This window comes from Diadema setosum, chromosome 7 (genome assembly GCF_964275005.1).
Source record: "Diadema setosum chromosome 7, eeDiaSeto1, whole genome shotgun sequence".
In the NCBI taxonomy this organism is placed as follows: domain Eukaryota; kingdom Metazoa; phylum Echinodermata; class Echinoidea; order Diadematoida; family Diadematidae; genus Diadema; species Diadema setosum.
This window is the reverse complement of record NC_092691.1, coordinates 9443758-9471431: the sequence shown is the minus strand read 5'-3', so window position 1 is coordinate 9471431 and position 27674 is coordinate 9443758. Positions and strand designations below refer to the sequence as shown.

Genomic DNA, 27674 nt, shown 5'->3' with positions numbered 1-27674 from the left:
TATTTTTTTTACACAGTAGACTGTACATTTCTTAGCATTGTTATTTTCTTGAGTTGCTTAAATGTTTGATACTTGTTTCAACTCTTCTAGCCACCACCAAGAGATGAAAGCTTTTTCATGCCTTGGCCTAGAATTGATCTTCTTAGTAGGAGGACTGCTTCCGTGGCTCATTGCACTGCTTCCTACTGGTCTCTGTGTGAGTCGTTTGGTGAGTATCCAGCATAGGGGAGCACCATGCCATACCCTGGATAATGGCATTGTGTAGCGCCATTTCTTGTTCGTAAAATATGCAATATACATACTGCCATCATGGCGGCCAAATCTTAGCAGACTCAGCGATAATGATCCCATTGGCAATTAGCCCTGTTATGACTTGCTTTTTTTAATCAAATTGTAATTACCTCCGCCAAGGGAGGAGGTTATGTTTTCGTTACCGTTGGTTTGTTGGTTTGTTGGTTTGTTTGTTTGTCCGTATGCAAAATAACTCAAAAAGTAGTTAAGTGATTTGAATGGAACTGACAGAAAAGGTTGAGAATGACACAAGTAACAAATGATTAAATTTTGGCAGTGATCCGATAATTTTGGGGGAATTTATGATGGATTTTTTATATTTTGACAGGTAGGGTCAATGAATTTAAGAATTCAAGCTGCGCATTTTTGAGGTTTGCAAACACGCACTAAAGTGTGTGCTCCAGTTTCTGCAGCTGGGCGAGGCTTGCCATGCAGCTGAGGGTTTATAACGTTACAAAGGCTTCTGTATTGGGAAATCAGGCGATTTTTCAGCATGTATACCTATTGGTGGAAATCACTGATCTCTATGGAAGAGCCCAAAGAACTTTTCCTCAGTGGTGGAGAGGAGAAAAATCTCTTTTGGAAGAAGCAAGGTCAACCGTGTTTTAACATGCTATTACAATTTTGAACAGTAATTCAGAATGAGGTCATTTCAATCCACAAACTCATCTTATGATGACTTAAAGGGATCGTATAATTTTGGTTGAGACCTAATTTTAGGATTCTAACATTTGTATTGGTGAGATAATGAGAAACCCCTTATGAAATATGAAAGAGCATGTAATTCCATGAGGAATTCAATGTTTATTTGATGAAAATTGGTTTTGAACTGGCTGAGATATCCAAAAAAAAGAGGGATTCTAATTAAGTGTGGGACCCACACTTCATTATGATCGCTTTGTTTTACTTTGTTTTTGGATGTTCTAGTCATTCTAAACCCGATTTTCATCAAATAAAATTTGAATTCCTCTTAAAATGGTATGTTCTGTACTCTTTCATAAGTGTTTTCTTGGTATCTCGCAAAAAGTTAAAAGCCGAATTCTCATCTCCACCAATACTGTACTATATCCCTTTAATAAGTCTTTAATAGGTGGATTGGTAACTTCAGTCCGGTGATACTCTCTGTGTGTGACACTGAGATCACTGGTGTGGTGTGTGTAAGGAGCGCTGATGTTATGATGCTGCTGCACTGCCAAGCTTATCGTGGCAACAAAATTTATCTTCCATAACGCACTACAAATTACTGTCACCCATTGGTTGGTACAAGGGTATAGCACCAGGAAAATGAAAATAATTCAGCAAAGTCGCGGATTTCTATTTGATAAACCTGGGTTACAAAAGCCACATCTTATGCTGATTTGATATTTTGGGAGAGTACACTGATTATTAATGGCTGCTACTGATATTCATGGATCACTACAACTTTTGATTTTCCTTTGTGACACCCACACAATATCAGTTTTCATTTGGTAGAATGAACTAAGATGGAACCATTTAAAACATTAGTATGCACGTCATGTCTTGAAGTGTTCTTTTGGAGAGGAAGGGATTGTATGAGACTCCAGTAAAGAAGACTGTGAGTGCTCTGTTGTCATTGACAACAGTCATTGATGATTGTTATTGATAACAACAATAAAATTAAAGGCATAATTTACCATTTGCAGATGAAACAAAAACCCAGCATTAGTGCTTTAAAATAGTTCTGAAATGTGAGTTAGGGATAGAAACAACCAGTGTAAAAATTTGAACCAGTATGATTGATGTTAAGTATTGTTAACGGTGAGGATTTTATTTTATTGTGTATTCATCTATAGGTAGAGAGGAGTGGGTATTAAAATGGAGTTGTTGTAAAGATTTTAACAATAACAAACGATGTGACTTTTTGAAGAATGGCGAGTATGTGTGAGAGAAGAAAGGAGTGTGAAGGCTTGTTTTGTCTGTCTCTGTGAATAGAAACCCCTCGGCACCTGCTGTCTCACTTAGGTGAATAGGGAGTTTTCGATTGGGTGAACGAGAAGGACGTGCCGCCGAGCGCAACCGTACGTCAAGGCGTCACGTCTGTACGTTGACCCGCTGCTAAAACACATTTCGATTTCGGGCACCGGCGTCACGTCTCGTGCGTGGCGTGTGCAGGAGGCAACCTGTGCCTTGCGTGCATATACTAGTATGCGGAATTTGTGACTCGTTTCTGTACTTGTAATATTTATTTTGTCTTTGACTAGATGCGTATCCTGGGAGGAATTATGTGGATTTTAAAACATGATGCATGGTAAGACTACTAGGCAAATGCACTGCTGCACTAGCTAGGCCAAAAGCACCAAGATCTGTTTGCGTAAAGCATTACGTGTGAATGCATGTGTGGGACTACGGTAGGCAGTTGAAAGTGCGAAACAGTGAAAACGGACAAATAAAGTAGGTACCAGAGGCTGTAGTTTGTGTGTCAGCGCTGCTGCTGTGACGTATCAAGATCATAAGCTTTCATGTAATTAGAATATAAATATTCTCTCGAAAGAAAAAGGAAAACTGGTGAACTGAGCACGGATTTCCCGAGAGTCATCGTGCTCTTTCGCACGATACCCGAGAGGAGTGTGACGTCATAGCAAGAGTGGGTTGAGCGCGGCGCAACCGATTTGGGTGGACGGTGATAACCGGGGTTAACGCGTTCGAAATTTGTGCGATGAGCCGAGGGTCGACACTCGCGCATGCGCAGTACGTAAAAACTACGTCATAACAGGGTGACGCCTGGCTCAACGTGCAAATCGAAAAGTCCCTAATGACAGTCAGGAAGGGCGTGGAGATGACACAGTCTTCTCTCACAGCAGACTCTGACTTCACACCTTCCAAGGTCTGCTTGTCTGCTCTTATGGTAGTGTGAGTGTGCCTGTGTTTGTGTGTGGTGTGTGTGTGTGTGTGTGTGTGTGCGTGTGTGTGTTTCTTTCATTGTCTGACGTTAGAATAATTTTATACCACATGTGTGAGAGTCAATAATAATAACTGATAGTTGTATTTGTTTGTTTGTTTTTTTAACACAAAATTAATGTTCAAGGTTTCAGTGAAATGTAAATGCACGATCAAGTGATTCCTGAACAACATTTATAATAGCTGGGGAGAGGGCAGTGGTAACCCCTGTCAAAGCAAGCGGCAGGAGCTATTATAAATCATCCACTTTTAGCTGGAAAAGTTTGGATTAATAGTCACTTTATGCCGGAACAGTATAGATGATATAACATGGAGAAGTACAAATATTGTCAGTGTTGTGTAAGGATTCACAATGGTGGCGGTTGGTATTAACATCGAAGCACTGATTCCATGTGATTCCATAGACTGATTCCATAGACATGGCCTATACCATGCTAGCTCACAAGAAATGCTGCATTATCCCTGTCAAAATCTTATTCTTAAAGTTTCATATCAGGAGATATAATGAGAAAGAAATCTTCATTGAATTAAAGAGAATCAAGATTTAAATATATCTTGAACTCTTCCTGTTTAAACCAAGTTAATTGAAAAAGGATTTTTGTGCTCATATGCAATAGTACCATCTCATAAATCTTTTATATTGCCATTATCGTATACTTTTACAACATTTCATGAATTAACATAGAATTAAAACCCTATTAAACTGCAAATGTCAGTAGCCTTCAAAACATGATTGTCTTTCGTATTAAAATGTCATTTCAATTCTAATCACCTTGGTTACAAGAGTACGCAACATCTTATGTAGTGTGATTATTAGAAGTTTGAATTCTTACCCATTGTGCAAATACAACTTGTACCTGTATCTTCTGATAGGAACTTTGATGAATGTTTTCCTAAATGTGATATGCTTTTATCTCTGAGTTTAGATATACTAAATGAAAAAAAAAAGTATAGCATTGTCATGTCTTATACACTGTTTGTTCTCTCTTTTTTTATTTTTTGTGCAGACGGCAACTGCTCAAGAAGAAGGCATTGACAGTATGAGTGGCAGGAATCCGACAAAGAAAACAGGTTTGTGCATGATACTCATCACAGCTCTGCTGTGCTCAGTATATCAAAGCTCCATTCAATGGGGCAGGTTTCGGTGATATAAAGAATTACATCAAGTATGCTTGGTATACCATAGAGGTGGTTTGGTAGAAATGTTGAAGGATTCAACTATGTAATGGTTTATAAAAATCAGTTGTAATGAGCAATTTGATCTCATATGGCCATTGTTTATCAAAGAGGTGTCTGTTGACACTTAGTTTGCTCATAGTTTCACTTTCTGTCCCATTTAGGTTCATGTTTGTACAATTCATAATCAATACACTATGTCCATAACTTTCTGAGTGTATGCTTTATTGCGTCTGTCAACATTTGAATGGGGAAAAAAAAGTAATAGAGCAAACTTTCTAGAGAAGTGGTTGCTGCCTCAACAATTGAATAACAGTGATGAGTACACTTATAGGAAATTCACCTTATTCTTCTTTTTGCAGAAGAGTAACTATGCTATGCACTAAAGATGAATGGATTTGATACTGCCTGCCTACCACAACATACATGTACATTAAAAGATTTGGCTACTTCTGAAAAGTAAAAGGGTATAACTTGGCTCTCCATTTGCAAATTCCCACAAACAATGAAATACTACAAATTGGCATACAATGAAGATCGATAGTTTATTTTCAAACTCATTCTTCATAACTACATTATAGGTCAGATAATTTCTTTGCTGATTAATATTATGACAACGGATGTTGTCAGGACACAACGATTATATGTGACCCTGCACCACAAAACCAACAAAAAGTCACCAGACATGGATTTTTAGTTGAATGGAATGGAATGGAATGGTTTATTGATCAAACTTCGCAGCCGAACGGCTGAGTTGTGGGAAGTTAAGGGCAGATTCTGAAAGAGCAGACTCTAAGCTTTAAAATGATGTATAACTCAATTCAAGTGGATTTTCCTAACCTTTATAAATATTGGAAAGAGAGCCACACTCTAGAAAAGTATGAACTGAGAAAAGAGGCTCTGAAGTACAGCGTCTATTTAAGCGCTTACTAAGCCATGCCTACCTGTGCCATGAATGGGACAAAAAATAATCATGTTAATCCACTGTAGCAACAACAATGAAGGGATTATCAGATTGAGCTGAAATTAAGCATGCTCTATTTACACATTCTGCCCATGATAAATGCCAGATTTCACAGCACTAGCGCCATCCTATTAAAAATTTATAGACTTGAAAGTAAAGAGTGTGCATAGGATTTTCAAGAAATGAAAAGAGGCCTCTAAGAAACATCTGATCACACTGCTCTACCAAAAAAGTGGGTTGTTGAAAAATTGCTGAAAACCCACTTTCCTATTCAATTTATGATCCCAAACTAGAGATTAATGTAGAAGAAGAATAGCTCTTTCAGAAAATATGGAAAACTCAAAATTGACTTGGTTGACCCATTTCACCTTTCTTGAGTCCTCACATAAAATCAAGGGGTGCGACTTTTTGTTTTGTGATGCACGGTCACATATCATCTTAGAAAGTTTTCACGAAGACAGTTGATGGAAAGTTTTGATGTTGTGGCATGCATACCTCATTGGTTTTAGGTTGAAAGTGCCTTGTACATTGAGTTTCTTCCTGGTGAGACCCCTGGACATTTTGCCAATTACAGGTCGGCCTCGATTATCTGGCCATCTCTTTTCGGGACATGCTCACGCAGTGAAGATGAAAAAAATGATTTCAAACTCAATTAAAACTTCTACAAAACTCACACAACTTATCTATAATATACCCAACAAAAATGTGCAATGAATTTTACATTAAACTGTTATAATTTCAGTAAAAAGCAGACTATAATATTCAGTATGCTAGCATAGATTACACACACCACTGTTACGATGTATGCTACCTACTATTTAGCTAACACTGGACTGGCAGCTACATTGTACATACACTACACTGTATAAACCATAAACATGGTTTGTCCCATATCTGGCCAAATCACTTATCCAGACAGGTGCTGTTCCTGACATGGCTGGATAACAGAAGTTGGACTGTATGGTACTTTTTAAAAAAGAACATTCAAATTTGATGTGCTTATCATTCCTCACCGTGTCAATTGTTTTGCATGTCAATCTTATTTATTGTAGTTATTGTTGTTTTAATTGTCCCATGGCATGTATCTTTTTCTTATAGAAAAGACAAAAATTGAAAAGGGGCGTGTGCATCCCCCCTTTAATTTCTTTTTTTTTTTTTTTTTTTGAAGAAACCATCTTTGTTAGCCGATTGTAGTGGCACCAGAAATATTTTTGTGCCCTCTGTGGAATTCCTGGATCCACCCCTGGCAATTGTTTTATTTTTATACCCCCGCCAAACGAAGTTTGAAGGGGGTATATAGGAATCAGCGGACGGTCGGGCGGTCGGTCGGGCGGTCGGGCGGTCTGGCGGTCGGTCCGTTGCAAATCTTGCGTCGCGAACTACTTCCTCAGTTTTCAACCGATTCCCATAAAACTTGGCACAGATGTGTGCCTTGGGTTGTAGATGTGCAAGACGTATTTTTTGACAGTACCCAAAAGTACGTTGCCATGGTAACGGCATATTATGGGCAAAAATGGGTACAAATCTTGCGTCGCGAACTCCTCCCACAGTTTTTGATCAATTTTTATGAAATTAGGTACAGATGTTCATCTGAATATGTTAATGTGCAAGACACATATTTCCGCAGTGGCAAAAAGTGCGTTGCCATGGTAACGGCATGTTCAATTCAATTCAATTCAATTCAATTCGTTTATTCATCTCATTTTCGGATAAAACAATACAACAGTATTGGATTTTACAATACGCAAAAGGATAATCAATCATTTACATATAACAGTGAAAATGAAAAAAGAGAACTTGAGAAAAGCCAAAAGGCCTTGTGAAGTAAGTTCCCTTACGATTATGCACAAAATAATTGATTTTTAAGGTACAAAGTGTATACATGGACAGAAAACCAACAAATACAACAAAATAACATAACAAAACAAAACAAAACCATAAGACAAATGATATGATAAATTGACTATGACTATGTGTGATTTGCTAGAAGGTATATTTTCAAAAATTTCTTAAATGAGGACAGGCTATTGCGTGAACAAATATCTCTAGGAATTGAATACCAGATTAACGGAAATTGGTGACGTACGGAGTTTGAAACCAGATTTGTTTTTACTACCCACATATGAAATCTATTGCAATTTCGTGTATTGTATTTATGAATTTCATTATTAGTTGAAAACATACATGAAATATTATGAGGTAACATATCTTATTGGTAAAATATAGGGCAAAATGCTTCATGGCAAAACTGCTTCATCAGTGTTCTTCCAATTCTCATGGAATTCATATTGAATGTTTGTCTTAGGATATAGGTCAGCATGACACATTTCTTGACAGTGACAAAAAGTATGTTGCCATGGTAACAGCTCACATATTATGAGCCAAAATGATGGAAAATTTTGTGTTGCAAACTACTTCCTCAGTTTTTGCCCAATTTCCATGAAACTTGGTACAGATGTGTGCCTTTGGTTGTAGATGTGCAAGACGCATTTTTCGACAGTACCCGAAAGTACGTTGCCATGGTAACGGCATATTAATGGCAGAAGATCAAGGAAAGATCTTGCGGATTTAACTACTTCCTCAGTTTTTTGACCAAAGCTTATGAAATGTTGTTTTGACCAAAGCTTATGAAATGTTGTTTGGCAGGGGTATAACCAGTTGCTGTAGCGACATTTCTAGTTAGTCCCTAATTTCCCCGTGTTGATTTTGTTTTCATCTACCAGGTAATGATGAAGAACCTGTGAGAAAGAAGCTCAGGATGCAGCCCTCCGCCTCCACCTCGTCCTCTTCCTCAAAGTTCCAGTTTCCCAAGACTCTGGAGGAGTTCAAGTACAAGTTTAATGAAAGTAAGGTCTGTGATGGGGCACAAGTTGTGATGTATTTGCGTGTGTAAGCATGTGTGCCTGTTCATGCATGTATATTTGGTGTCTTCGAAGGGAGAGTCCATCCTGATATTTTGAACGTTGCTTTGTATGAGAATAGGAAAACCAGCTAGAGGTAGATCATTGACGATTTTTGGAGAAAAATAGAGACACACTATTAAAAAAAGTCATGAATTGGAGAAGTTTATAGAGTACGACAAATTGACATCTCTGTGTGATCTTGGTATTGAGCAGCTCTCCTGTGGGTTATTAAAGCACAAAAATTCATTCATTATTTTTCTCTATAGAAATTGGTGTTTGTTTGTTTGTTTGTTTGTTTTAAGACCTGGTCTTCCTATACAGTTAGAGTAATACGTTGTGCATGTCTTCCTCGGGGATAAGCTTTGTTCATACCTGGATATTTTAGAAAAATGAAAATTCTTGAATTCTTTGAGCAAAACAAATGAGAGCTGTTCAGGAGTAGTTTCATACATACATAGTTGCCAATATGTCTTACTCTCTGAACTTCTACAATTTACATAAATTCTGTATTGCTTCCAATCTTTCTCAATCATCCATTGATTTTCCTTTTTTTTTTCCCTTATACACCATGTATAGGCCTATGTATGGTGGTATTAGGAGATTGTAGAATTTTCCAGGAATGTCTGTTTTCTCTTTCTATATAAGAGTTGAGCTTCATAATACTTCAGATCCATGAAGTGAATGGTTTAGGCAGTTCTTCAAATTAAGTGAACTTGACCAGAAAGAAAGTGTAGCCTGTGAAACATATCCAGCCTGAAAGGAAATGACAGTGAGCTGGCTGTTTGAGCAGCACAACTACTGTAAGAGGTTCAAGAGTATGTGCAAGAAGTTCCTGGTTCAAGCCCTTGAGTGAGACCAGCCGAGCCAGTGTTGTTAATCACGTGCCATTCCATCTACATGTACTGTATACACCGAATATTTCTCGAGGTTTTTATTTTCTTGCATTTCGTGAGTCGGGTGCTATTCACGAAATTAAAAACACACGAAAATATTGACTCTATTCCCAATGTGGATGTGACGTACATGTACGCGTGTACATTACATTTCTCCGTTCAGTACAGGACTCCATGATCGCGAATTTAACCACTTGCGAAATCGTCAGAAATTCCCGATTCGCGAAAATTTAGACTTGTGAAATATATGGCATATACAGTACAAAGCAGCAGAGCACACTGTCCTTCGAGTAATACATGAAGAAAAAAATTCTTCTTGAGAGTCTCTTACTGGCAAAAATATGAATATGATAATGATGATGATATAAAAGAAAAATCCTGCTCCTCTGCTGTGAAGAACAACGTGCCGCCTTTGAAAGGCTCCATTACGATTTTACACACTTGAGAAATATGAAAGAATTTTAGCCGCCCGTGGTGGTGTTGCCCAAGGTAATACGATTGTTACATTTGTAGTTAGAATCAGTGAATGGTATCAATACTATTCCAAAAAGAAGCCTCTAAAGATTGTAATTGTATACCCACCCATAACGGCTTTCTCCCTCTTTTCTAGCCTTCCTTTCAGTTTCATTTCCCACCGTATGTGAGGCAGAGACACAGAAATTGACAAGTTGACATAGACGATAGAGGGAGAAAAAACAAACAGAATGTTTGACTCTCAATTTCACTGGGAAGTGAAACCATATTGATAAAGTAAAAACAGACCATTGATGTGTTCAGTGTACAGCAGGATAAAAGGATCAATATTAAATTCCCATTAGCATGGGGATACATGGGCCCATCGGTAAATATGGGCATTGAAGCGTACACTTGTTGGTAACAGTCGACTCCAGTCAAGATTCTCACAGCTGTGTTTGTACTCACATACAACTGTACATATCAGTGATACAAAAGCTGTACACAGTTCTTTGCGAGGGTTTCTCAAATGCTAATATATCAGATCTAGGGGTCAGCTTTCCCAATTCATGGTATCCACACGCTTCCGGGTGACCAATTGAATTGAGTTTTATTGTCATCTGCAGTCTTTGTAACTTGTCCAGGGTATTTCCTCTTGAAATGCTTTTTTGTTATCAAGATAGTGCCATAGAGTAAGAGCATCCAAAAATGTTCTACTTCAAGCATATGTTAGTGGATAGTGACTGAAGGTGGAGTAATTGATAGTGTTCATACATCCATTCAGCACACTGCAGTCATTATCCATGGTAGTAGTTTCATTGTTTCAATTACAATTCAGGGACAACAATATGCGCTGATCATGTGACAAGAGAAGATTGCAGCAGTTGACCTCTGTGCAGCAATATCTTTGCAGATTCAATCTTGTACCTTTACCATGAAGTACATGGATTTAAAGAAGACAGACCAACAATTTGTTGCACAATTCCTTATCATTCTCACGATATTTGAAGATTTGGACTAAACTGAATAGTCCACTTCCTTTATTAAAAAAAAAACCCAGAAAGAAATAGAAATATGATTAGTATACGATTGTACAATATATCATAATAATCCATAGGAAGTGGCAGAACCAGTAAAAGCCTAATGGCTTTAGATATCAAGAACCCTTTCAAACGTATGAGTGGGCAAACTATTAGAGTTACAAGACACCGGTAAACTAATGGATATTATGATTATGATGAGAAAAATGAAAGAGGGTAATCGATGCTATTTGTTCAGAAGATGTTTTGATTTTTGCATTGATGAAAGTTTTGAACATTAGTCAGTGATTGTACCTGTGCTGATTCCTTCACATTGTTGTTATAAAAGAGGAATATTATTTCATAATTGTTGGCTAGGGCAGGAAATAGACAGTAACTCTGAAAGAAAAATGACAAGGGTTAGGAATAGGGAAACACAAACAAGTTCTTATGCCCCTCATACCAATACCCCTTTACACCACTTACAAAACCTGTTGTCCTTGGTATCAGCTGGATTGTGTATGTGTCTGTGTGTGTGTGTGTGTTTGTGTGTTCCCTTAAATTTGTTTTCATTTGACTAGTCAAGACAACCATTATCTCAGAATGCATACTTTTTTTTTTTTTTTTTGTCACAGTGCAACCAAAAAGACAGACCACTAGGTAACGGCTCATCGCTGGTTTTCACTGCCTTTTTAAAATTTGTTTGCTATGTATATGCTCCATGGGAGAATAAAGAAATTTAGACAGAGAACACAGTGTAAGCCATCACTATTTTCCACCTTTGCAAGGAGCACATCATTTAGATAGCGGAAAGTGTTTGTGCGTGGTATGTGTGTGTGTCACTGTTGAATTAACCAAGGGTTACATCTCCTCTAAGGAAAAGGTATAGCAGATCCTGTTGATATCCTTTGGATGGCACGAACATCAGTACCAGCACAAGTGCAAAGTGCAGCCTTCATTGGGTATTAGGTTGCTAGCAAAGTGATAGAGACTGGAGTCTGGCGGATTCGGGGGCTCTGTGTCAGGGTCAAACCCTGCAAGAGTTGTTGCGTGCAAAACTGACGACTACATCATGTATACAAACTTTTGGCCAGACAAACTTCCTTCATGGTGCATTGTAATTGCTTTTATTTTGCTCACGGCTGGCAATGTAATGAAGCAAAATCTGGAAATTATGGAATGATTTCTTTTAAAACTTGGCTGCTTTTCTATGGAATGACTGTTGAAGGAGCTGTAAAGAATACATGTATTTCAAATATAAAGATTGATTTTCAGTGTGTGCTTTAAGTAAACTTTTTGTCCCCGCCGAACGAGTTCGAGCAGGGGACTATGAAACGGGCTCCGTACGTGTGTGTGTCCGTGTGTCCGTCCGTCCGTCCGTCCGTCCGTCCGTCCGTGTGTCCGTGTGTGCGTCCGTGTGTGATCAAAATCTTCAATTTGCTACTTCTCTGTCATTTATGAGCCAATTTTGATTCTGTTTGCTTTATATGATAGCACTACATGGGAGCTTTGAAACTTCTACACAGAATTTCAGTCGTGACCTTTGACCTTGACCTTTGACCTATATTGTACATTTTGCTACAAAATGCTACTCCTTCGCCATTTCTAACCCGATTTCGATTCCGTTTGCTTTATGTGATGGCACTAGGTGAGGGCTTCAAAACTTCTACACAGAATTTTGACCTTTGACTTCTTTGACCTTTGACCTTGATTTTTTGACCTATAATGTACATTTTGCTACAAAATGCTACTCCTTCGCCATTTCTAACCCGATTTCGATTCCGTTTGCTTTATGTGATGGCACTAGGTGAGGGCTTCAAAACTTCTACACAGAATTTTGACTTTTGACTTCTTTGACCTTTGACCTTGATTTTTGACCTATATTGTACATTTTGCTACGAAATGCTACTCCTTCGCCATTTTTAACCCGATTTCTATTCCGTTTGCTTTATATGATGGCACTAGTTGAGGGCTTCAAAACTGTTACACAGAATTTTGACCTTTGACTTCTTTGACCTTTGACCTTGATTTTTGACCTATATTGTGCATTTTGCTACAGAATGCTACTCCTTCGCCATTTCTAACCCGATTTCGATTCCGTTTGCTTTATGTGATAGCACTAGGTGAGGGCTTCAAAACGTCTACACAGAATTTTGACCTTTGTCTTCTTTGACCTTTGACCTTGATTTTTGACCTATATTGTACATTGGCTACAAAATGCTACTCCTTCGCCATTTCTAACCCAATTTCGATTCCATTTGCTTTATGTGATGGCACTAGGTGAGGGCTTCAAAACTTCTACACAGAATTTTGACCTTTGACTTCTTTGACCTTTGACCTTGATTTTTTACCTATATTGCACATTTTGTTACAAAATGCTACTTCCGGCGGGGACATATGTTATGCACCGCGTAATTTCTACTTTTCCTTGTTTATTTGAGAATATCTGTTGGGTGAGAATATCTTATTTACAATGCAGTTTTTTTTGTAAAGGTCAGTGTTTACAGCAAATCATAGTTGCCTATCCTACAAATTTTTGTTATCAATCTGTCCCACCAGAGGGAGAGCTGAGGCATGTGACGTCCGGAGAGCGCTACGTGTTTGAGGTGGAGAGAGGCAACCAGGCTTACAACCAGAAACGTTACGAAGCCCTCGGCAGAGTCATCACCCAGCACATCTACACGCTGCTGGAGGCAGAGGGCCTAGAGAGAGTGTACGTGCCAGTAAGTACTGCGGCTGTAAATCTCAAATGGTCTGGCGATAGCAGAAGACATGAGGTTGTGACCGGATCTGGGCACAAGAAATGCCCTTGAGCAATACGGATGTTTTTCCTCAGTGTGCTGATCCATGCTTTGGTAGACTATATCAAATAAAAGAAGGGGGTTTTCCAAGTGGTAGCAGCTGTTTGTCTCTATACTTGACAGTAACTGGAATGTAAATGCATATGTTTGCTCATTTTGTTTTGTGTAGTTTGATTTGTTGTAATTAAATCATTATAACCAAGTTTGTATGCTGCAACCAAACATCATATCATTGTCTCATTATTCACCCTTCCATGATACAAAAGGGACAACGCCTTCAGTCTTTAATACTTCACCAGCACTTTATGCAGCAAACATTGTAACTGCAGTAAAGTACATCTATTTATGCTGTGTCCTAAATGCAAACAGATTTTCCATATGTGTGATCAACGTAACTATGCGTGTGGGCATCATGGTGTGAACTCACCTGTTCTACCAAGATTTAATCTGAGAAAAGGCCACTTTCTATGGTCATTTCTGGGTCTAATCTTAGATTCATAATGCCTTGACGGCTAAAATTAACGAGAGGAGAAGAAGAAATAACATGATTTTCCTTGATGCTGCCAAGTGTCAGCTAGAAATTGAGGATAAAGTGTTTTTTATTTTCCCTTGTTTTTTGTCATTGTTTTTTGCCAAAAATACTCCTGGATTCATGGAAAATACTACTTTTCAATTGCATGGAAGATATAAATACTGGGTTTCTCTGGGTTATGAACATAGCATAGAGTCGATCTTGATATCAAGCATTTCGTCCTTGACAGGACTGATGTCCGTAAAGGTTTGAAAAAGCAGGAAGTAGGATCCAAATTGTGTATTTCAAGCTGCTAATTCAGACCAGTTTTTATAGTCATGGATGAGAGTTCATCCTGCTGTTCTTGTGTTTTTGTGATATAAGGGACATATCCATTATGCTGCCATATGCCAAGATGAGGGATGGGGTTGGGGGGGAGAGGAAGAGAACAGGTGATGGGAGTGATTTTGTCATGTTAGTCTGGGTATTTCAAAAGGAGGAAACATGTACTGCAAGATATCTTTTGTTGTTGCCTTTTGATATCATTACTCAAACCTTCATGTAGATACACTGTGACTTCCATTTCCACTTCCTCAAGCTACATATGTATCCTTAATGATGGATATAACCCTGCCTGCCATGTTTTTCCTTCCGCCAGTTAGGCACCGACGAGGATGAACCCAGGAGCTTCATCTTTGCCAGCCCCAATGCTGCGACGACCACGGACCGGTTGCTGGTTCTCATCAACGGGGCGGGGGCCGTGCGGGCGGGGCAGTGGGCGCGTCGCCTCATCATCAATGACTGCCTTGACAGCGGGACGCAACTGCCATACATCAGGAGAGCCCTGCGGGTGAGGCCTGGTCCTGGGGGTACATCTTTGTGTGTGATTGATAAAATCAGGGAAAAGAAATATGAAAAAAGCATTGGATAGAAGTAAAATGTGGGATATTGCTGGTGTCTTCTTGTATAGCAGCACAATTTCATTTTGAAGGTTTCTCTTGAGAGAACATATTTTTTTTCTAAACTCTTTTGTTGGACATGTTCTTGAAGGGTTGCAGGAATGGGAGGGTGGAAGGAGGCTGTAATTTCCGACACTAGATTCCTTGAGTTGGAATAACTGGACCCTCTCCTTATGCATGAATGATGTTCTTTATACTTCCTGAACACTTAATATATTAGGCTTTCATGTGTAGCTCTCAATCATTGTGTAGTCAGAGTTCATTTTTTGCAAGTTGCCTAATGTGAATTTTAAACAATTTACATCAGTGTTGTTTTCTGGTGTCTTGAATTGTTAATTTCATCCCCTCAATTCATACATCTGTCATTAACAGGAATGCAAATCTAACTGAACTGATAGAAACGCTGTTCTCATAGTGTGACGTCCTGTCATTCCGATTACTGCATTTGATAATATTAATTAACAATGCATATATAAAAAGCATAAAACACACGTGTCTATGTCCCTGTATTCTCAAGATGAGGAAAGACTACAGAATGTACAATTGCAACGGCATTAAGATTCAAGTTTGCTTAAACTGTAGAGACATGGATTTTCAAAGCAGATTTAAATTCAGTGATATTTGATGGTGATATGTGTCGTACAGTTATATTTTGCCTTTGATTCCTTTGAACAGATAAAACCATTTAAAGGAAGGAGCAAAATCTTTTTACTTGATCTTTCTGATGTGCCTTTCATCCTTCCTTCACTTTCCCCATTTCATGAATGTCCGTCCTCTTCGCTAGGAAGGGTATGAAGTCCTTGTCCTCAACACCAACGAGAACCGAGGGTTGAACGCAAGGGGTGACAGTCTGCCTGTCAAGGTACATTCCAATGAATCTAGAACCTCAGAATTACAGATACAATGTATGGTCTTGGTTAGAAAGAAACATACTGTTGAGGGTCATTTATCTCTTAAAGGGAAGGTAAACCCAAAGAACAATGTGGATTGAGTGAAAGGAGCAACATTAGTAGAACACATCAGTGAAAGTTTGAGGAAAATCGGACTATTGATGCAAAAGTTATGAATTTTTAAAGTTTTGGTGTTGGAACCGCTGGAGGAGGAGACTACTAGAGGATATGACGTATGAGTGGACAACAATACAAAGAAAATATAAAGGAAATTCAACAAAAATTCACTTTTCTAGAATTATGAAAGAGCAATGGACCAACCGCTTTCAGAAAGCAGGGGGAATAATTGCTACCCTTAACATATGTCAACATCAAGTTGATGGAATTTGTAATTTTCATGAAAAATGGATTTTTGCAGAATTTTCTTTATATTTTCTTGGTATTGTTGTCCACTCATACGTCATTACCTCTAGTAGTCTCCTCATCCAGCGGTTCCAACATCAAAACTTTAAAAATGCATAACTTTTGCATCGATTGTCCGATTTTCTTCAAACTTTCACTGATGTGTTCTACTAATGTTGTTGCTTTCACTCAATCCACATTGCTCTTGGGGTTTATCTTCCCTTTAAGGTAGTTTGTATTAATTTCAAGTGACAGTAGTCTCGATCATTAGTATTTTCCTCTTCTTTTTTCTTTTTTTGGTTCAAATTGTTTTCTTACATCAAGAGTAGTGAAATTAAAGCACACATCAAATATAGTGTTTGCGAAGTGGCTAAGTAATGAATAAAGATCTTGTTCCTGTTTGCTGTGTAGCGATGAATCATTGTAAACAGCATGTATAATTTCAAATTGGCAACATTGTCACACCAGTGTTGATATTTGATGACTAAATGGCCTGTACTGTATTTACTCTGTGCTCAAAGGACCCAAAATCCTATGTCTTTATTTAGAGATATCTTGTTTTCAAGGATGTGAAAGAAACTGATAATATGTAATTCAATCCTAGCAGAGTAATGGAGAACATTTTTTTTTTTCATCCCAGGAGAACTAAAAAGAAAAAAGAATAAAAAAAATATGTATATATGTACCTCTTGAAATGCAAGCAAAACAGTGACAGTAAGATAAAGATTTTTTAAGAAAAAAAAAAAGGAATGAAAATACACTAGCTAGAAATGAAAGTAGGATGTTGTTTTATAAATGAAACAAAGTTGTTTGTATATTTAGCAGCATGCTCACCAGTTTGGAGAAGATGTATGTATAGATCACTTGTCCTGGCCTATTTATTGTGACTATACATTGCTGTGTTCATTGTATGTCCTATCAGTAAAATCATTTCGTTCATGTGGTCTTTTGTTTGATTTCATACATGATTTTTGTTTCGTACGTAGGGAAACTCCAGTCCCTATGAGCACGGTGTGTACGTGTGGGATAACTTCATTGCCAACAAGCCTGTCAGACGAGTAGCCATAGTGGCACACAGTATGGGAGGCGGCGTCACTGCACACATTGTAAGTTGGGGGCGGGGATAGATGAATTGTGTCACTGTAGAAGTGTAAATTTTTGCGCATTTCGTGCAACCTGAAACCAGCGCAAAAATAAAAGCACGCAAATATTTTTTGCTTGCCGTATGTTCCAGTAGTTGAAGTCGTGATTCCGCAAAATTAAAAACACGGGAAACTCTTCTTACCCCACCAAGCGCGAAAATATCAACTTTTACAGTATCACATCCTTACCCACAAGCTATTTGCTGTTCAGAGTAACGCATCACAAAAAAAAAGAAAAAAAAAAGTTGTGGCCGAGTGGATTGGACCATGAACTGCCAGTCATTAAGTCCCCGGTTCAAGTCCCCTGGATGCAGCGGTCATGTCCCTAAGCAAGACACTCTATCCTCACTACCTAGGCCAAGAGAGAAAACTTAAAGCTGTCGGCCCTGTACACATGGTTGCTTGCTTACATTCCAAGCTTCCTCAAAATACAATGTCACACAAAATAAATCCATTCAAATCAATCTAGTTCAAGTTGCCATTTGATGTTAAGTAGCAATTTACTGTATATGCTCAATATTTCGCGAATTTTGCGAGTCAGCCGCTATTCACAAAATTAAAGACACGCGAAAATATAAACTCTTATCCTGATATGAATGTGACACACATGTATACATTTCTCTGTTCAGTACAGTACTCCACTATCGCGAATTCAACCAATTGCGAAATCGTTGGGAAGTCTTGATTGCGAAAATTTAGACTCGCTAAATATATGGCGTATACAGTATCCCAATTTACGTAGTAAAAGAAAACATACTTATGTCTAGACTGTAGTGAATTGTATGTCCGGCATTGAGTTCAGATATGGAATAGCACTTAGGAATAAATAACCTCTCTTATATTTCCAGGGCAGCCTAGTCAGCCTTGGCACTCCTCTCAAGGCCCTTTTGTTATCATTATCAAGGATTTTTTTTTTTTTCATTCAGGAAGCGAGCCATCTTACCAAAACCAGCCATCACTGGGCATTGACCTTGCTTACTTTAAAGAAGATGTCAACATTAAGCAGAAGTTTTGATATCGACCACATGAGATAACATGTGTCTTCCTGGTTGGATGATAGCAGAGTGGTATACATTGAAGTAGCTTTCCCGTACACAGACAGCTTATCCTGGTGTACTGGTACCTTAGCCTGAGACCGTTTGCTTCATCATTCACTGCACAATAACATATACAGTCATGTGAATGAGACAAAGAATATTTTGTGCTGCCGTTACCTCCGCCAACGAAGGAGAAGGTTAAGTGATCATCGGTGTTGGTTTGTCTGTTTGCAAAACAACTCAAAAAATTGTGTACGAATTAGAATGAAACTTGCGTAAAAGGTTGATATTGACACAAGGAACACCTCATTCAATTTTGGTAGTGATCCGGAAATTTTTATGGATTTTTGAAGGATTTTCCATCTTTTAGCATATAAGGTCAACGAACTTGGGGTTCAAGCTGCGCATACTGGAGGTTTACACACACACACTAAAGTGCGCGCTCTGCTCGGGCAAGGCGCCTTGCGATGACGTAAACAAAAGTCTTCTATTTTGGGAAATTGCATGCGTGCAAGGGTGGAAATGAGTTACTGGCTTGGCGGAGGTCTGTGCTGTCTGAGTGCTTTTCTAGTTTATCTTGTGGTAACGCCATGTAAAATGATAAGTATAATAATGTTGATGGTGACAATAATCATAGCAGGGATGATGATAATGACAGCAACAAAAATAACACTCGGTGTGGTGTAGATCTCGGCCAGCAGCTCATTTCCAACCATACATGCATGCTGAAAATTGCCCTATTTCCCAAATGATAAAAAATAGTCTATCTCAGTTTCCTGCTCTGCATTGAGTGCGCGCTCAGTGTGCGAATGCACACCTCAAGTACGTGCAACTTAACCCTAACTAGGCCGGGCTATTCAGGTAGATGATAGAGCCGGGGGGGGGGGGGGCCTCCCAGGTCCCCCCTCCGGATCTCGGCCGTCGACCACGCGATCGCGACGAAAATTGGCACAAGCATTGCCTATGATGTAATCTAAAGTACCATGAAGTTAATTTTTTCAAAAATTATCATTTACACTAAATTATGCTAATTTATTCATAATGATGCATGAAATCAGACAATTTGGTATAAATCACTAAATAAAGCTCAAAACAGGCACATTTTTTGTGTAAATATTCTTTTTAGTGTCCTTAGCAAATGTAAGAGAAAAAAATTGCGCAATCAGACAAAATTTCCTAAGTATTTTATTGTTTTTTGAATTTCTTATGTATTTCCTTGTTTTTTCGACTTAATGTTTTTCATTGTTTTTTTGATGAAATTTGTCTGTGACATTGTTCCGAACAAGAAAATGAGTTATTAATTGATTTTAATCAATAAAACCCCAAAATAATCATGCTTTTATGAAATTTGCCTGGAAACACAGTTTGCATTGAAATTGTACACAAATTCACGTTTTTGAGCAATTTTTGGTCTGACATGCACGTGCATATTTATGCGCAACTTCGGAACCCCACACCCGGGCATCGCAAATTTGGTGTCAAAAGATGCGGGAGACTCGAAAGAAAAAAGTCATGAAACGTCGCGGCGATAGCTTCTCGCGATAGCGATACATCACGCGAAACGTCGAGGGGGGGGCCTCGGAGGCCCCCCCCCCCGGCCTAGTTAGGGTTAAACTCCCTCATTTGTTGACCATAGAATCCTTTAAAAAAATTAAATGAAATAAAAGTATCCTGGATCCAGACAGTTACCTGGATCACTACTAAAATTCAGTTATCTATTTCTTAGGTCATTGTCAGCTTTTCCCGTAAGTTTCATCCAAATTGGTGTATGACTTTTTGAGTTATTTTGCAAACAGACAGACAGACAAACAAACAAACCAACACCAGCAAAAACATGAACCTACTTGGCATAGGTAATTACAGCAACAATTAATAATAATCCTTTATATTTAACTCAATATCTGCAGGCTGAGAAAAGGGAGACATCTTTCCTGCGTAAGACGTTTGCCATCGCTTTCACTGACTCCATCCACAATCTGGCTTTTACCAAGGTCTCCATGAATGTCAGGAAATTCTTCGCAAAGGTCAGTATAAATATATTTCTTTTGTCATTGTCCCCGCCGAACGAGTTCGAGCAGGGGACTATGAAACGGGCTCCGTACGTGTGTGTGTCCGTGCGTCCGTCCGTCCGTCTGTCCGTCCGTGAGTCCGTCTGTGTGTGCGTCCGTGTGTGATCAAAATGTTCAATTTGCTACTTCTCTGTCATTTATGACCCAATTTTGATTCTGTTTGCTTTATATGATAACACTACATGGGAGCTTTAAAACTTCTACACAGAATTTCAGTTGTGACCTTTGACCTTGACCTTTGACCTATATTGTACATTTTGCTACAAAATGCTACTCCTTCGCCATTTCTAACCCGATTTCGATTCCGTTTGCTTTATGTGATGGCACTAGGTGAGGGCTTCAAAACTTCTACACAGAACCTTTGACTTCTTTGACCTTTGACCTTGATTTTTGACCTATATTGTACATTTTGCTACAAAATGCTACTCCTTCGCCATTTCTAACCCGATTTCGATTCCGTTTGCTTTATATGATGGCACTAGTTGAGGGCTTCAAAACTTCTACACAGAATTTTGACCTTTGACTTCTTTGACCTTTGACCTTGATTTTTGACCTATATTTTGCATTTTGCTACAAAATGCTACTCCTTCGCCATTTCTAACCCGATTTTGATTCCGTTTGCTTTATGTGATAGCACTAGGTGAGGGCTTCAAAACTTCTGCACAGAATTTTGACCTTTGTCTTCTTTGACCTTTGACCTTGATTTTTGACCTATATTGTACATTGGCTACAAAATGCTACTCCTTCGCCATTTCTGACCCAATTTCGATTCCATTTGCTTTATGTGATGGCACTAGGTGAGGGCTTCAAAACTTCTACACAGAATTTTGACCTTTGACTTCTTTGACCTTTGACCTTGATTTTTTACCTGTATTGCACATTTTGTTACAAAATGCTACTTCCGGCGGGGACATAAGATTACGCACCGCGTAATTTCTACTTTTCCTTGTTTTGTAATATATTATTGGCAAAAACTTGTTGAAGGGGCGTGAGGGTGATATCTTAATGAGTGTCATGGTTTCTGTAGTTAGAGATGGAATACTGACTACTGCATTGTGCAGACATAATGAATCCATAGTACTGGTACACCATAATAAGGGCAGCAATGAGCACATGGAAAGCTTTCAGCTTCCTGCTAATTTGTAGTCTGAATCAGTCGGGTCAGAAGTTAGTATGAAATCTGTTGGATGATACAGACGATACTGCACTCCTCATCACACTCTCAGTGGTTCTAGATTTTGTCCTTGAAATTAGAACTTTTGAAAAGTACTTTTTTGTTTCCAAAAGGCTCTTTTGCATGATATCTTTGGGATGATCATTCCATAACAAGGCAAATATGGAGTGCTGTGTACAACTTGCCCTCTGTAGGTCAGTTGTTTTTATTTAAACTAATTCAGCTTGGATGATCCAACTCAAGATGTTGTGGGCCTTACATGTTTTAAAATCCCCCCTCCCGCCCCTCTGCAGCACTCGGTAAACTGGGTGTCATCCCCTAAGCCCCTGGACACCCCTATCATGTCCCCCTCTTCGCCGGCGCTGGACAGCAAGCGCGTCTCCGCGGGAACCAAGGTCCACGCCGAGACGTCTTGGGCCAGCTTTCAGTCTGTCTTCACTTTCCTGAAGGACAAGGAGAGCGAGCTGGAAGCGAGACTAGCGGGCAAGCCTGGCGTAAGTCTGGCCGAGGATGATGAGGAGTACAGCGATGATGAGACCGATGACGATGACGACATCGATGAATTTGACGATGAAGCGACTGAGGAGTACCTCAAACAATATGATAATGGAAGGAACTTGATTCAAGTGAAGGATAGCTCACAGAAGGTTTTGAGCAAAGTATCGGGTGCTAAGTCAGCCGGCATTGACATATCATCATCAGACGAAGAGGAGGACACTGAGGCAAGCTTTGATTTTACTCGCCATGCCGATGAATTATAAAACTCCTAGACGTTTAGGACTGGAAATTTGTAGAACTCAGGGTATATGCATCATGATAGTGAGAGATGCTTCACCATCAAGTTTGGCTTACCGAGAAACATCGATATAGCCAGATACAGTAAACTTTGCGTAAGTGGCTGCCTACAGACCTATTCAGTTTTAACCCGTTGAGGACGAGTCCCGAGTATACTCGGGCAAGTGTCTATGGGAAATGCGTGTTGTAGCAAATTCAGTCTGTCCTCAACGGGTTAAAACACTGTTACTAATGACGGCCATAACTGGGGAATTTCCAAAATAAGAAGATAAGGTGATTAAATATGTTATGAATTGGTCAGGTGCATTGCTATGTCAGTGCATAAGGCAACTGTTGTTAGGCATACTGAAGCCCCCTCGAGATGGCTGAAATAGACTTCAACATAATAAACTGCATTCTAACCGAACATGTCTATACATGGGATCAGAGTAAATCTGTTGCCTGGCAACAGATTTTCTCTGGTCCCATGACAAAAAGTCAAGTTATGCAGTTTGTATTTAAGTCACCTTTAGATCTGCAGAGAAGCAGGGTGATATTGAATTGACTATTTGTGCTGTGAACTCTTAGAGTGCATTGACCTTTGAACTCTTTTCCTTTTGATTTATGACAGAAACTTTTACAAAAAAAAAGTGAAGGTCAGATTTTTCCATAGGTTTGTGTTAACCCTAACTAGGCAGGGCTATTTAGGTAGATCATAGAGCCGAGGGGGGCCTCCCAGGCCCATATTAATTTGACTATTTGTGCTGTGAACTCTTAGAGTGCATTGACCTTTGAACTCTTTTCCTTTTGATTTATGACAGAAACTTTTACAAAAAAAAAGTGAAGGTCAGATTTTTCCATAGGTTTGTGTTAACCCTAACTAGGCAGGGCTATTTAGGTAGATCATAGAGCCGGGGGGGGCCTCCCAGGCCCCCCCCCCCTCCAGATCTCGGCCGTCGACCGCGCGATCACGACGAAAATTGGCACACACATTGCCTATGATGTAATCTAAAGTACTACAAAGTTAGATTTTAAAAAATTATCATTTATGCTAAATTATGCTAATTTATGCATAATGATGCAATGAAATCAGACAATTTGGTATAAATCACTAAATAAAGCTCAAAATGGGCACATTTTTTTGTGTAAATATTCTTTTTAGTGTCCTAAGCAAATATAAGAGAAAAAAATTGAGCCATCTGAAAAAATTTCTTAAGTATTTTATTGTTTTTTGAATTTCTTATGTATTTCCTTGTTTTTTCGACTTTATTTTTTTCATGGTTTTTCGATGAAACTTGTCCACGACATTGCTCCGAACAACAAAATATGTTATTAATTGATTTTAATCAATAAAACCCCAAAATAATCATGCTTTTATGAAATTTGACTGTAAGCACAGTTTCCATTGAAATTGTACACGAATTCACGTTTTTGAGCAATTTTGGGTCTGACATGCACAAACATATTTATGCGAAACTTCGGAACCGTGCATCCGGGCATCGCAAATTTGGTGTCAAAAGATGCGGGAGACTCGACAGAAAAAAGTCATGAAACGTCGCGGCGATAGCTTTTCGCGCTAGCGATACATCGCGCGAAACGTCGAGGGGGGGGGGCCTCGGAGGCCCCCCCCCCCCCGGCCTAGTTAGGGTTAAGTTAATCAATATATTAAAGGAGAATGAAACCCACATATGGGGATTGAGGGAATGCAGCAATAGAAATAGAACACAGTGAATTTTGAGGAAAATAGGACAATCTGTTCAAAAGAGCTACATTGTAGGAGCTAGGATGCTTATACTGGACAGAAAACAAAATGGAGTCATGTTATTTTTTTATTCTAGGGCACCCCAATGATGCAATATTTCAACCACGGTGCTTCCTGTCTTGTGAAGACAGAATGAATGGATAAGTGACAGAGTGACTTTGAGAACAAATGTAATTTAAATGCTAATATTCAGAATGGTATGTACTCTGCCTGTGTCTCTCTTTGCTTATGGATTTGAGGAGTTTAGACGTTTAAAAAAAAAGAAAGAAAGAAATTGGTGTACAAGCACCCATGGACAGTTATTTATTGTCACCTGCCCGGCATAAGGGCCCTAGGACAGAAATTCAACCTAAAATCGAAGTTTGATTTGTGATGTAATTTGATAGTTTTGAAAGCTCTTTCATAATCATATGTTGTAACCATCATCTTTTGTGATTTTGTGAGCGTGCAAGCCTTAGGGCCCTTCTGCCAGGCAGGTGATGAATTTGTAGAACCTAAAACACATACATGTTGTGTCTTCCTAGCAGTGAGTGTGCTTCATGCAATTCATTATTTTTTTCTCAATAGATGCAACTTTTCATTCTAATACATAGTGGTTTATTAGCACAGCTGGAATAATCGATGCAATGCTATGGCTAGATGTTGCATCACCTAAAATCCCCTTTCCATCCCACCATCCCCCCCCCCCCCCCCCCCGCCTTTATGATCCCTCTTGTCGGTCAATTAAGGACCATTTGACACCTTTGTTGTGGCTCCACATGTCCCCTTTACCCCTTCCTGTTTACAAAGTACCCAATGTCTTTGCATCGTGCAATTTTCTTTTCCCCCGACAAATTCAATTCAATTAATCTTTAGACTTTGTCTTATAACTGCAGACATTTAATTGAAGGATGTATGTGTTCAGGGGTGAGTTTCTTCAGTTTGTCTCCCTCTACAAATTAAATTTGTTAAGATTGCAACTGCTGATCTGTAAATTAACAAACATGTCGGAAAAAAGGAACCAGTGGGACTTGAACCTGTCATCTACTGCTTTCCGGGCAGCGACACTGCCACCAGGCTGTCCCTGATTGCTGGCAGTGACACGATGAACATGGAACGAATACCCAAGCTCCGAGATTCTGACATTGTTATGTTAAGTAGTCCAAGGCGGACAAGGCATAGGATAAATGAAAGTTGCAATCTTAACAAATTTAATTTGTAGAGGGAGACAAACTGAAGAAACTCACACCTGAACCTTCACCCCTCTGAATAATATCCTTCTTTCATTGATGTATGTGTTGTTAGAAAGTTTAAGGATATATGTATAACAATTTCTATTCCCAATGAATGAAATCACATAGGTATCTGCTCATATATGATGTAATTTATAGCCCTATGGGTATATTCCATGCAAGTGTTTACGAGAAAGGAGACAACACGTGCGAGTCAACGGTCTTGTCTTGTTGAAAGAATAGAGAAAAAAGTAAACCACTTGCATGTAGCAGCCTTCAGGGCAGCATTGCGTGTGTGTGTGTGTGTGTACTAGACAGAAGCATGTGAAATTGCACAAAGTTACTTGCCAGATCAAAATATTTTAAGAATATGGTAAGATGTTTTTCTTGTGTTCCATGGTTGCAAATACTTTGTACGTTGTACCTCGTTTGCTAAGTATACGGGCCGAGTCACACAAGTGCGTTCAACTTTGACAAGGTTCTGAATGGCAATATTTTTTGTGATTATTTGTTGTTGTTTTTTTTTTGCGTAAGTAGAAGTTGACAATCTGCATATCATGAAATGGCATTTTAAGATTACAGATGTTATTCAAAAAAATTGCTTAAAAAAGTACAAGTGAACCCCATTGTTACAAACATGGATACAAGACTTTGCTTGTAAGAGAGAATTTTACTGGTAAAACCATCATTTTTCTCTTATTAACTTGTTTGTTTGTTTGTTTGTCTGTTTGTAATGGGATTTTGTTATAGCAATCCCAGCTATCGCATCAAAACAGGGTTCGCCTGTACTTTGATTGTGTTGACTGATAGATTAGTATATTTGTACCCAGATCCAATTTACAAACTATATTTTGATTATCGCAATTCTGCTTCCTTTTATTCATTCATTCATTTCATTTTCTTTTCCACTTTCAAACATACACTATACATGTATAATTTATTTTGAATTATGTATTACAGTGATTTCTTGTAATCATTGTATGTGAATTAATAATTGGAAATAAAATCTGAATTGAATGGTATTAGATTAATGTGGATTATTTCTTCTAATTTCCCTACAGATTACGTAGAATTTATACATTGTATATCATCCTTTCTATGTCTCCTTTGTACAGCAGATTGTAGAGACCATGTCCATTGGGTTCTGCACAAAACAATAGGCACATTGTTGTGCAAAGCAGAAACTGTTGCAATGTACACTTGCCATGACAGCTATCCTTTTGAAACTGTATGTATAATTTGTAACTGAATTTCTCCGTGGTGAAACTGATCAATAAATTTCGATTGAGAATTCTACACACATTGTCTGTACACATATTGTGGAGTGACGGTAGTGATCTATTCTGTTCATATGCTTTCATGATTTCTTTTCTTTCTTTCTTTTTTCGCGAGCAAAAATTTTTGTATGTGCAGTGCCTCGATCACTGTTTGGCCAAAGATTGTGTCCTAAGCTTTCGTCCAGTCACATCTTGGTCGGTCTGTGGTAAATTTGGGGATGTTAACCCTAAAGGGGCCGGGCTTTTTTGGCTACGCTCAGACGGGGGGGGGGGGGAATGGATTCGGCCCCCCCCCCCAAACTCATTTCAATTCTTATGTATTTTATTGTTTTCAGAATTTCTTATGTATTTCTTTGTTTTTCAACTTTTGTTTTTGCTTTGTTTTTTCATTGGAAATTGTCACTGACCACTTTTCTACCATAATTAGCACAAAATTGATAAATGAAAGTGAATTATTGTAAAAATAATCAGATTTTTATGACTTTCATTACAGAGCACTGTTTTCCATAGGAAATGTACACAAAATCACAAAATTGTGCCCGTTTTGGGGCGACATTCCATTACAAAAATGGGCGTGGCTTCGCAAACGTATGCGCGGACGTTGCAAATTTGGTCTCAAAAGTTGCGTGAGACTTGAACAAATAAAGTCAAGAAGCCTCGCGACGAGGCCTTCTCGCATTACAGAATTATAGCGCGAAACGTTGAGGGGGGCGGATTCCGCCCCCCACCCCCCCCCCCCCCCCCCCCCGGCCCTTTTAAGGTTAAGGAGCAAAATAAGATAAGGTGTGCCATTCCCATGAAGAGCCATTATCTAATGTATGGGATACCACATTATAAACACTACAAGATTCAGCTTTTATTTTGTTAATAAGTTAATAAGAGCAGATATTGGAAAAACAATCATGAGGATTTACAATCTAGTCTAGAGTGTTGAAACAATTGTAAATTAATTACTGGTTTTACAGTGTTTCTTGTAAGGCCCCTGAATTACTCATATATCTATCGTTCTAAAATCAAATCAATTGTTCTTGGTGGCAAAGCAGATGA

At 38.8% G+C, this 27674-nt stretch overlaps 1 protein-coding gene across 1 annotated transcript; it reads left to right on the top strand.

The window, feature by feature from the left end:
* The first annotated feature begins 96 nt into the window (after window positions 1-96).
* Window positions 97-22521, top strand: LOC140230800 (cotranscriptional regulator ARB2A homolog). Its single transcript, XM_072310941.1, has 9 exons — window positions 97-208; window positions 4218-4281; window positions 8074-8196; window positions 13178-13341; window positions 14589-14780; window positions 15674-15751; window positions 17168-17287; window positions 20268-20384; window positions 21897-22521. The coding sequence occupies exons 1-9, from the start codon at window positions 104-106 to the stop codon at window positions 22362-22364; spliced, it is 1431 nt and encodes a 476-aa protein (XP_072167042.1). The 5' UTR covers window positions 97-103; the 3' UTR covers window positions 22365-22521.
* The last annotated feature ends 5153 nt before the right edge of the window (window positions 22522-27674 follow it).